The following is a 10,687-nucleotide window of genomic DNA, read 5'->3' as shown; positions in this document are numbered from 1 at the left end:
TATGACAAAATAAAGATAATGTAAGATTTATTATCTTAGCTATTTTTGAAAGGCATTAAGTGCATTCACAGTTATGCAACAATCCTCACCCTCCACCTCCAGACTAGCTCCTCGTCCCAAACTGAAACTCTGTCCCCAATAAAAACTAACTCCTCTTCCCCAGCCCTGTCCTATTTTCTGTCTCTATTAATTTGATTACTCTACAAACCTTATATAAGTGGAATCATATATTTGCTTCTTGGTGATTTCACTGAACATGGTGTCCTCAAGTTTCTCCCGCATTGCAGAAGCAGTCAGAATTTCCTTCCTTTTAAAGGCTGAATAATACTGCATTGCATGGATGCGCCACATTTTGCTCAACCATTCAAATGTTGATTCATACCTATTTGAGTTGCTTGCACATTTCAGCCATATTGAAGAACCACTTTTTAACCATCGTGATGAATGTTGCTGTGAACACGGATGTACAAATACTATCTCTTCGAGACCCTGCCTTCAGTTCTTCTGATTATATGCCCAGAAGTGGAATTGCTGGACCATATGGCAAATCTGGCTTCCCAAGTGGTGCTAGTGGTCAAGAACCCACCTGCCAACACCAGAGACCTAAGGGATTTGGGTTCGATCCCTGGGTTGGGAAGATCCTGGAGGAGGGCATGGCAACCTACTCCAGAATTTTTGCCTGGAGAATCCCGTGGACTGAGGAGCCTGGGGGCTAATGCTTGGCAAATCTGTTTAATCCTTGAGGAACCTCCATACTGTTTTCAAGAACAGCTGCACCATTTTACATCCCAACCAGCACTGCACAAGGGTTCCTATTTCCCCACATACTCCCAACACTTGTTATTTTCTGGGGTGCTGATAGTAGCCATCTCGATGGGTGTGAGGTGGTATCTCGTTATGGTTTGGTTTGCATTTTGCTGATGAACAGTGATGCTGAGCATCTTTTCATGGGTTTATTGGTCATTTATAAACCTGCTTAGGAGAAATGTTTATTTGAGACCTTTGCTGACTTTTTAATGAGCCGCTTTGTTTTTTGTTGTTGCATTTTAGGAGGTCTCTGTACATTCTGGATATTAACCTTTTATCAGATACACAGTTTGCAAATATTTTCTCCATTCTCTGGTTGCCCTTCACTCTGCTCACCACTCGCATTCTTTAATGGGTAATTTCTTGGGCACCTATCTGTGCCAGCCCATTAGGGCCAAACTGACTGTGGTGGCAGGCCACCGTGAAGTCATCAAGCAGCTTCTCTTACGTGCTGACAGGCAGCCAAGACCCTGTCCACCCCAGGCCAGACCAGGACTCTCCTCCCCCCAACCGGCCCTAATCAAGACGAATGTAGGAGGGGACCATAGAGTTGAAGGTCCTCCGGAGTCTAGACTCGCCAAATGGTGTTGGTGGTGATGGGGAGGGGGAACCATAGAGTCGGCCGCCCTCCAGCGTCTAGATTGCCACGACGGGGCACGCACCGGAAGAGGCAGTCAGCGGGCCGGAAGTGAGCCAGGGACGCTGGGACTGTGTGAGGAGATGAAGCCGGCGGTGGACGAGATGTTTCCCGAGGGCGCCGGGCCGTATGTGGACCTGGACGAGGTGAGGCGGGCCGCGCCGGGCCGGGCCGGAGCGGCTCCACGTCCAGCTCTCGGGCGCGCTTCGGGTCCGGGCCGAGAGAAGGCAGCGGCCTGCAGGGCCCCGCGCTCGCCGTCCCTGCGGTGCCTGCCTTAGCGCTGGGCCCCTGGGAAGCCTGTGGAAGGCGACCGGTGCTGAGGCGAGCGTCGGTGCCCGCCGCCTGGAGGGCACCCCTGGGTGTGGGCCCCGCTCTGGAGGGCGTGCTGCCGGGCGGCGGGGGCGAGCCCCCGTCTGGGAGGCGGGGAGGCGAGGGCCCGGCTGACGGCGGGGCTCGGGAGGGAGGCGGCACCCGCCGGGGAGCGGGGAGAGGGCCGTTTGTGGGGGCCGTGCGCAGCGCCGTGCCCGGTCCTCCCCTGCTCCAGTGGGTTACAGGAGGCTCCTGTGGTGCTGGTGTTCCGTGGTCTCCAAGTGTCAGGCCAGCTCCCCAGGGTCAGGGCCTCCGTTTCTCTTTCTTACAGCCCGGGGCGGGGGGGGACAGCCCCAGCCTGCGTGCTCCTGGAGATAGCTACGGAGAGAGTCATTGCCAGCCCCAGTGTATGGGGAGGTTGGCGGTGCAGGTTGTTAGAAGCCCTCCCACGGCTTAGGGGGGTGGGCCAGCAAAGCCTTAGGAGTGCAGCTGACTGCAGCCAGATGCCGGAGGCCGTGCTGGGTGGCATGGGGACGGGGGAGGGCGTCTAAGGGAAGGCACGGTCATACGGTTTAACGTGCGAGCCAGACCTTTAGGTGCCTAAGGGAGAGCGGGGGATGAAGCCGGGAGGTGCGGGGAGATGGGGGCGCGGGCAGAGGGCACCAGATCTTGAATTGCTCCCCGCTGTCCTGGGATGGGTGGGCTCTCCATACCCAACTCCAGGAGGCTGTCGCCCTTCCGCTAACCCTGCTTCTCAGCTCTCACTCCAGGCGCTGCCTTAGGCAGGTGTGGGGTCCCTGGAAGGCTCTACTGTGGGGGTGGTGGGCTCCGCAGATGGGCAGAGAGAGTGGGGTGGTGTGAACCGAGAAACAGGAAGCCAGAAGAGGGTGTGAATGAAGGCCAGGCCTCCAGGGGCCAAGTCCACACCGCTGTCACTGCAGGGCTTCCAGTGGTGTGCAGGGTGGGGGGTGGGGCTAGCTAACTGAGGAGAGAAGGGAGGCCTCTGAGAACCCTGGTTGCTGAGAGCAGCCGCCCGCAGCTCTATGGGGAACTCAGGAGGTGCTCAGCTGTCTGAGCCGGAAGAGGTGGACAGACAGCCTGGGGGGTGCTGGGAGTCAGGGTGCAGAGGGACCAGGGTGCCGCCCCCAGAGGCCTCTGCTGTCGTGTCCCCACGTGACCTGAGAGGCTCAGAGTCCTCATGACACCGCCCAGCTTTGGTACTGACATTGTTTTACTGCCCACGCTGAGGGGTGGCCGGTGATAGAACCCCCACCAGAATAACCCCAGGTCAGCAGGTCAGTTTCTCAGGGGAAACGGCTTAATTCTCAGAAGAAGCAGGGGGCATGGAGAGCAGAGGGATCGGTGGGCTCAGTGGGGCCTCTGTGGCCAGGCCAGTGGGGACAGGAGCCCCCTCCCGTGGTGTGTGCAGGAGAGCTGCCGTCCAGGCAGGATTCTCTGTAAAAGGCATGGAGGAGCCTAGGACCCCAAGACCTGAGGGGACCTTCCCGTCATTCCTCCAAATGCTGCCTGCCTCCCCCCTGCTCCAGCCACTTCCTTCCCTGGACTGAATTTGGTCCCTGACCTGGACACTTTCTGCCCAGAAGTGGTATGGAGCCCGTGAGGCACTTATCCTTCATTCTCTCTGAACACCCCGCTGACATAACCTTTCCTTCCCCCAACCAGGCAGGAGGCAGCACCGGGCTCCTGATGGACTTGGCAGCCAATGAAAAGGCAGTTCACGCAGACTTTTTTAATGGTAAGGATGCCGGCATTGGCTTGCCTATTTCAGCCGATGTTTCTTTTGCAGGTTATGGGTGGAGCAGCTTCAAGAGATGAGTGATGTGGGTTGTGGCCAGGTCCTCTGTCGTTCTTGGACTGCGGTGCAGCTGTGGGAAATGGGCTACCCTGTTTTTCAGGAGGGAGAGGAGCTCCTGTCCCGCGTGGAATCTGAGCCCGAGACTGTGGCAGCGTCTGCCCGCCGGGCTCTCTCCGCGCTCCTGACGGCTGTGCACTGGGCTCCTCCTTTCGCCCGGGTGCTCATCCCCAATGCCTGTGCGGAGCAACAGTGCCCTCTTGCTCCCCCTGTGCCTCTTCTCTGAGACCAGCAGCTGTTCGTGTTCGAGTTCGGTGCTAGTTTGAGGAACATGGGTGGAGTTTTACGAAATAACAGTGAAAAACGAACTTTATAGGAAGTCTTCATCCACGTTTGAGGGGGTATTTTCTTGTTCCCTTCCGATTTCTTAGGGCATTGTTCCTACAGATTTATTAATCCTTACCGAGGGTTAAATCGCAAGTAGAAACACAAGACCGCTCTCTCAGGAGAGTTCAGTGGTGTTTTCTCTCTCATCACTTTCTTTCATGCAGGGTGCCTGTGACTACAAAGAACTTTGGTCACTGGTCAGTGGCAGCTAGGATTTTATCTTGCCCTGTTGGTTTTTGCTGGCCCCAGACCCCTCTCAAACCTGAGCCCATTTTCTCTGTTCTGTTCAGGCCCCCGTTGGCTGAACAGAAAAGCCAGGCTGTGTTATGAGGACAGGAGGTGACATTTGGGCCCCTGGAACTGAGTAGCATTTAAGTTCTTTAGGGGAGTGGGTGTGGGGGCACGGGGTGCAGAGGTCTGAGTGTTCTCCAGAGTCACTCGTGAGCCTCACCCGGGCAGGAGTGTGTGCTCGCCAACCCGGCACGACCCAACCCCACTCCTCCTCTGCCAGCCTGGGGGCTTAGAGGCAGTTGGCTGTATCTAGGGTTCACGTTCACGGATTTTGGACAGCAGCTCTTTAGTTCTGACAGAAGCTCTGTGGGAGGGACCCAGGCCGCCTTGCCCGATGAGCACAAGAGCGGATGAGGGCCTTTCTCCCCCAGAGGCCAATTCCTCGGAAAAGGGAAGGAACTCGAGTTTGGCTCGGGCATGCTGCCTGGCAGGTTGTGACGGCCCAGCATGTGGGAGGCGTTTCCCTGCCAGGAAGCCCAGTGGCCTGTGGAGGGGCTTGTCCTGAGCCCTTTTCACTCACCGAACAGACGGCTTTGATGGTCTCTTGTCCCCGAGGCAGTGGGTTCTAGCCCTGAACCGGGCCCGCTGTCTTCACTCACGTCTTACAAAACAGGAGCGTCTTCGAGAAGGGGTGGGCCGAGACAGCTCCACGACGAGAGCCTGATGGGTGGCACGGTGCCTCCAGCGGCGCCTCCAGGCCGGGTCTCAGGAGGCGGCACCTGCAGGGGGTGGGGGTGCCTGGCGCCGCCGTCCCGGAAAGCAGCCGCGTGGGGCCTGGTGGCCCTCTCGCTGGTCCGTTACTCTGCACATCCTCAGTGCATGGTGCGCGTGAGTGGGATGGTAGTGCTTTTTCCCTCGTTGTGAGAGTAACACCCGTGGTGGAAGTTTAGAGAATTTACACAGAAGTACACAGAAGGGCAAAAGAACCCTGACGAGGTTTTACCCCTGGCGGATGCAGTGCACCCTGATTTTGCGGCGTTTCTTCCATTGGGAATGGGCTTGGGTTGTGATTTTCAAGCTAACTATAGGTCCAACCCTTTTAACGGGAGTCTCACGGGCTCTGAGTTCTCACAGCGCTCCGTCCCTCCACCACCTTCCTCCTGCCGCCCACCTCCCCGCCCCCCCCCCCCCACCCCGGCCCTAGCATTTCCACTCTCAGGCTGCGAGCCTCCGGGGGCTTCCGCCAGCCGCCCCTTCACCTCCACGCAGCGTCAACATGAGTGGGGCCTGGCCGTGCTCACAGGTGCGGGCTCTGCCCTGCACAGTCCTGGCTGTGAGGGTCGCCCACAGAGTCCAGAGCACACCACGTGTTTTCTCGAGGTTGTCGTCTAAATGGAAACAAAACTAAAGGTGCCCGCTGGACCGCTGTCCTCTTGGGCTGCGTCAGCCCTGGTTGGGTAAAGTTGGGAACCCGTCACGGGAAAGTCATTTATCAGATTGTCTTCTGTTTTCTCTCTGGTTTTGAACGACCGCATAACCCCTTTATGTTATGTTCTCTGTTATTGACCTTGTGTGACCATCAATTTGTGGTTTTGTTCATTTTGTAGATTTTGAAGATCTCTTTGACGATGATGATATCCAGTGAGGTGTGTCCAGTGGTGCGTCTGGCTGAGCTTCGCCATGTGGTGGTGTGGTGGGGCTCCTTAAAGGACAGTTTCATGTGGTTCCAGAGAACTTGTGGGAATTGCTAGAATTTAGGAGATGGTTAGCCAAGAAAGAGAAGAAGGTTTTAACCATCTGGAGGAGGCCTGTTAAACTCTGAATGTGGCCAGCTTTTGTCCTTAACTTCAGTTAAAATAAAGTGATGTTATTACTTACAGGGTAACTTTGATTCTTGCATTTTGAGTGAATGTTACAATCCCTGGACATCTGCGTATGTATGCCCCTGTGTCTGTTCCATGCTAAGAGAAGCAGGTCTCCTCATAGAAACACACACTGTGCTTTTTGCGTTATGACCTTGAGTGATTCTGACAGCTCACAGTTGCTGAGGTGGTGCTTGTGTGAGACCCTGTGAGACCCTGCTCCTGCCCCGTGGGCTCCCCCGGTGGGCCTCGTGTTCGGCTCTGACATCAGAGCAGCTGCTGCCCCCAGACCTGAGGCTTGAGGAAACAGGCAGCTTGGTGATGACTGAAGGAGACGCCTCCCACCTGAGAAATGTGTGCCTCAGTCCATTTCAGAGGAGAGCCTAGTGTCTCTGGGGGCAGTTTCTTACTGGTCCATCTCAGCAGCTGATAATGGCTGTGAACACTCGGATCTCACATCAGTCTTGAGGAATGTGTCTTTGATCAGGAACAACCCAGGGCACACGACTTGGTGGTTCCCATAGCTCCGAGCAGAGCAGAGCCACTTAGTGGATGAGTCAGGCTGTCCCCTCTCACTGTGAGAACCACCAAATGGAGCAGCCTGACGGCCTGGCTGTGAAAGAGCCGTGTTTACTGAGAATCATCATCTCGTGAGTGCCGAGTGGGCTTCTGCTCTTCGCATGCCCCTCCTGGTGGAGCTCGGCCCCCGGCAGGGAGGACCAGTTGTCCAGGGCAGCTCAAGGGGCCAACATGAGGGCAGCATCCCAGTAAAGGCCAGGTTAGGAGGGCCTGGGGGCCCCATCACGGGAGGCCCTGCCCTGGGACCCCAGGCTGCTTCCACATTAGACTCTAACGGCAGGGCTTCCAGCAGGAGCTGCACGGCCTGACTCCAGGGAGAGGTATCTCGGGGTCTGTTTTTGAGGTCACATACTGGGCAGTCCGCTTTACTCAGTGGGCTCCTTGGAGCAGGCCCAGAAGGCTCTGTGGGGAAGGACGGGGCATTTGGCCATCAGCAGTGGCCGCGGTTTGGTCTGTGAGCTGTGAGGGCTGCACCCATTCAGGCCTCAGGATTGGGAAGGCCCTTTCGGACAAGGGGAGGTGCTGGGAGGAGGATCCCCGCTCGTGGCCATGGCGAGGACTTGGAGAGTATTGTCTGCTAAGGTGGGGTGTCTGGATCCTTGTTGAATTGCAGGTTCTTGGAAGTGAGAGCTCCTAATGCAGGGAGCCTGTCAAAACCACGTGAACAAGCACGTGGGTTATTGGGGTTGAGCTCTGGGGAATTTGGGTTTGGGGAAGAAGTTGGAGAAAGAGCTGTTTTAATGCTCTGAACTGTGAAGACTAGTGGAGGCCTTTGGAAGAACCATCTGCTCTCCCTGCCCTTACAGTTCTCGGTCTTCCTGGGTAGAGGGAAAACATTTGTCCCTCAGCCTCTGCCCCGGCCGCTTGTTTGAATGGAAAGGGGCTTACGTGCTCTTTATCAGGGCTCAGGAGACCGCCGGGAGAGGAGGCTGGCCTCCACACATGCGAGCAGCTGGGTTAGGGACACTTCCAAAGCAAATGACACTGTCAGGAAGCAGCATTACTGACTTCAGGAAATTGAGGGCTGTGAGTTCTGCTTGATGTCAAGATGAGAAAAAGGTGCTGAAATGAAGAGCCCTTTTGTCCTTCGAGAGGCCAGAGGCCAGGGCTCCTCCCCCGGAGCTCCTGTCCTGTGGAAACGTGGTCTTCTTGTCGCACACGTGACTTGGCCCCAGGTCACCCAGCGCTTGGGGGGCAGAGGGGTGCCAGCCCTTGGTCAAGGGCTGCATTCTCTCACCGAGACCAAAAACAAAGCCAGGAGACACTCAGCATATTAAGAAGGAAGACAGGAAGCCTGGGTCCCAAAGGGCTGGACTGTTAACATTTGCTGACGCAGAGAATGTTTATAGACTGGTACCAAGGAGGCACGCACTGGAGATTGTTGGGCACCGAGACGCCAGTTTGCAGAAGAACCAACTCAGACGGCCAGGGAGCACTTAGAGGTGCTCAGGGTCACAGGAAGTCGGCGAAACGTCCGCTGAGGCAGCAGGATGCCACTTTCCTTGCTGGAGGGCAGAGGCTTTGTGATGAGGGGTCCCATGCCGGCGGGGGTTGGGTGGGACTAGGGGAACCGTGGTCTCTTTGGAAGAGATGCAGTGACGGTGATGAAGACTGGAGAGACCCAGCAGAACCCAGACACGATGTTGATTCTAGTGTTTTTCCTCTGGGAAACAATATGGAGACAGAATGAATGATCATGATGAGGAAGTGATGGTGCAGGCACGCCTCGGGGAGCCCTGCGTCCCCTACAGAATGGCCTTGGGCCTGGGGGGCATTACATGGCCCCTGTGGGTGGGGAAGCTGAGAGGCAGGAGAGGGGCTGTTACCTGGCATGTTTATACCTGTTCATCTGACGTACAGACTATTTTTTGGGGCTCCAAAATCACTGCAGATGGTGACTGCAGCCATGAAATTAAAAGATGCTTACTCCTTGGCAGGAAACTTATGACCAACCTAGACAGCATATTCAATAACCTCAGATATGCAGATGACACCACCCTTATGGCAGAAAGTGAAGAGGAACTAAAAAGCCTCTTGATGAAAGTGAAAGAGGAGAGTGAAAAAGTTGACTTAAAGCTCAACATTCAGAAAACAAAGATCATGGCATCTGGTCCCATCAATTCATGGGAAATAGATGGGGAAACAGTGGAAACAGTGTCAGACTTTATTTTTTGGGGCTCCAAAATCACTGCAGATGGTGACTGCAGCCATGAAATTAAAAGATGCTTACTCCTTGGAAGGAAAGTTAGGACCAACCTAGATAGCATATTGAAAAGCAGAGACATTACTTTGCCATTAAAGGTCCATCTAGTCAAGGCTATGGTTTTTCCTGTGGTCATGTATGGATGTGAGAGTTGGACTGTGAAGAAAGCTGAGCACCGAAGAATTGATGCTTTTGAACTGTGGTGTTGGAGAAGACTCTTGAGAGTCCCTTGGACTGCAAGGAGATCCAACCAGTCCATTCTGAAGGAGATCAGCCCTGGGATTTCTTTGGAAGGAATGATGCTAAAGCTGAAACTCCAGTACTTTGGCCACCTCATGCGAAGAGTTGACTCACTGGAAAAGACTCTGATGCTGGGAGGGATTGGGGGCAGGAGGAGAAGGGGACGACAGAGGATGAGATGGCTGGATGGCATCACTGACTCGATGGATGTGAGTCTGAGTGAACTCTGGGAGTTGGTGATGGACAGGGAGGCTTGGCGTGCTGATTCATGGGATCGCAAAGAGTCGGACACGACTGAGCAACTGAACTGAGCTGATGCATGTGTGCAGGGGTCCCTGTGGCTCAGACGGTAAAGAATCTGCCTGTAGTGCAGGAGACCAGGGTTCAATCCCAGGGTTGGGAAGATCCCCTGGAGAAGGGAACAGCTACCCACTCCAGTGTTCTTGTCTGGAGAATCCCATGGACAGAGGCTACAGTCCATGGTGTCACAAAGACATCACTGAGCAACTAACACTTCCATGGATGTGTGCAGGGGGCTTCCCTGATGGCTCAGTGGTAAAGAATCCACCTGCCAATTCAAGAGACATGGGTTTGAAAGATCCCCTGGAGAAGGAAATGGCAGCCCACTCCAGTATTCTTGCCTGGGAAATCCCATGGACAGAGGAGCCTGGAGGGCAGTAGTCCATGGGGTCAGAAAAGAATCAGAGACAGCCTAGTGACTAAACAACAACAGATGCACATGTGTAGGGACACCTCCTCCTGTGCGCCCAGCTTGGCTTGCAGGCTGTGATGACATACGTGTGTGTGTGAATGTTTCAGAAAAGACGGCGCTCCCAGCCCTGAGGGGAAGGGCAATAAATGAGGAGCCCGTGAAAACCCAGTGTACAGGTGTGGGGGCAGGTGTGGGGTTTGTGGGGGCAGGTGTGGGAGCAAGTGTGGGGAGTTGTGGGGCAGGTGGGGGGGGTTTGGGGGCAGGTGTGGGGTCAGGCAGTCAGGGGCCTCCCTTTCTGGAAGAGGCACTTGTGGGGAACCGAGACTTTGAGGTGAGTGGGAGAAGAGGCCTTAGGAGAGGGCAGGAGAGCGGCCCAGGTGTGTGTAGGGCCTCGAGGTGGGAGAGTGGGTGGCCATCAGGGAAGGAGAGGGGGCTCCAAGCCATGAGGGGCACGGGGGTGGAGGGCAGCGCTCAGGAGGCTTTTCCTCCCGTCTCCTGCATCTGCCCCAGGCTGGTTCCAGTTCTGCAGCTGAAGTGGAGCCCGAAGGCCTGGTCTTCATCGTCAAGGACCAGTAGCTGTTAAGGAGGGACTGATTTCCCGGCTGGATCCCTGAGCCTGGAGCCTGGAGAGACACAGCGCTGGGGCGTGTGTTCAGCGGGAGTCTGCCCTGCACTGCAGTATTTTCTGCTCCGCTGAGAACTGGCTTGCGTCCTGACAGCACAGAGCTGACTCTGTACCCCTCAAGGGCACTTGGGGTCTGCAGGCAGGTGGAGGCTTCCTGGAGGAAGGCGCCTGTGTGGGGACCCAGGAGATGGCGCCAGCCAGCAGCCCTTGGCCAGTGCTGTGGGTTTTGCTTGTTTCTTTCTTTTTTTTTTAATTTCCTTTGACTCAACTTTAGCATTTATT

General features: G+C 55.5%; 1 protein-coding gene across 1 annotated transcript; it reads left to right on the top strand.

Annotated features, from left to right (window-relative positions):
* The first annotated feature begins 1,465 nt into the window (after positions 1 to 1,465).
* On the top strand, positions 1,466 to 6,061 carry COPS9 (COP9 signalosome subunit 9). The gene is made up of 3 exons (XM_061412840.1): positions 1,466 to 1,590; positions 3,437 to 3,509; positions 5,792 to 6,061. Exons 1-3 carry the CDS (start codon positions 1,528 to 1,530, stop codon positions 5,827 to 5,829), a joined length of 174 nt encoding a protein of 57 aa, XP_061268824.1. The 5' UTR covers positions 1,466 to 1,527; the 3' UTR covers positions 5,830 to 6,061.
* The last annotated feature ends 4,626 nt before the right edge of the window (positions 6,062 to 10,687 follow it).

Source organism: Bos javanicus, chromosome 3 (genome assembly GCF_032452875.1).
Source record: "Bos javanicus breed banteng chromosome 3, ARS-OSU_banteng_1.0, whole genome shotgun sequence".
Classification (NCBI taxonomy): Eukaryota; Metazoa; Chordata; class Mammalia; order Artiodactyla; family Bovidae; genus Bos; species Bos javanicus.
The sequence above is the reverse complement of the archived record's forward strand: the minus strand, read 5'-3'. Positions and strand labels throughout refer to the sequence as shown.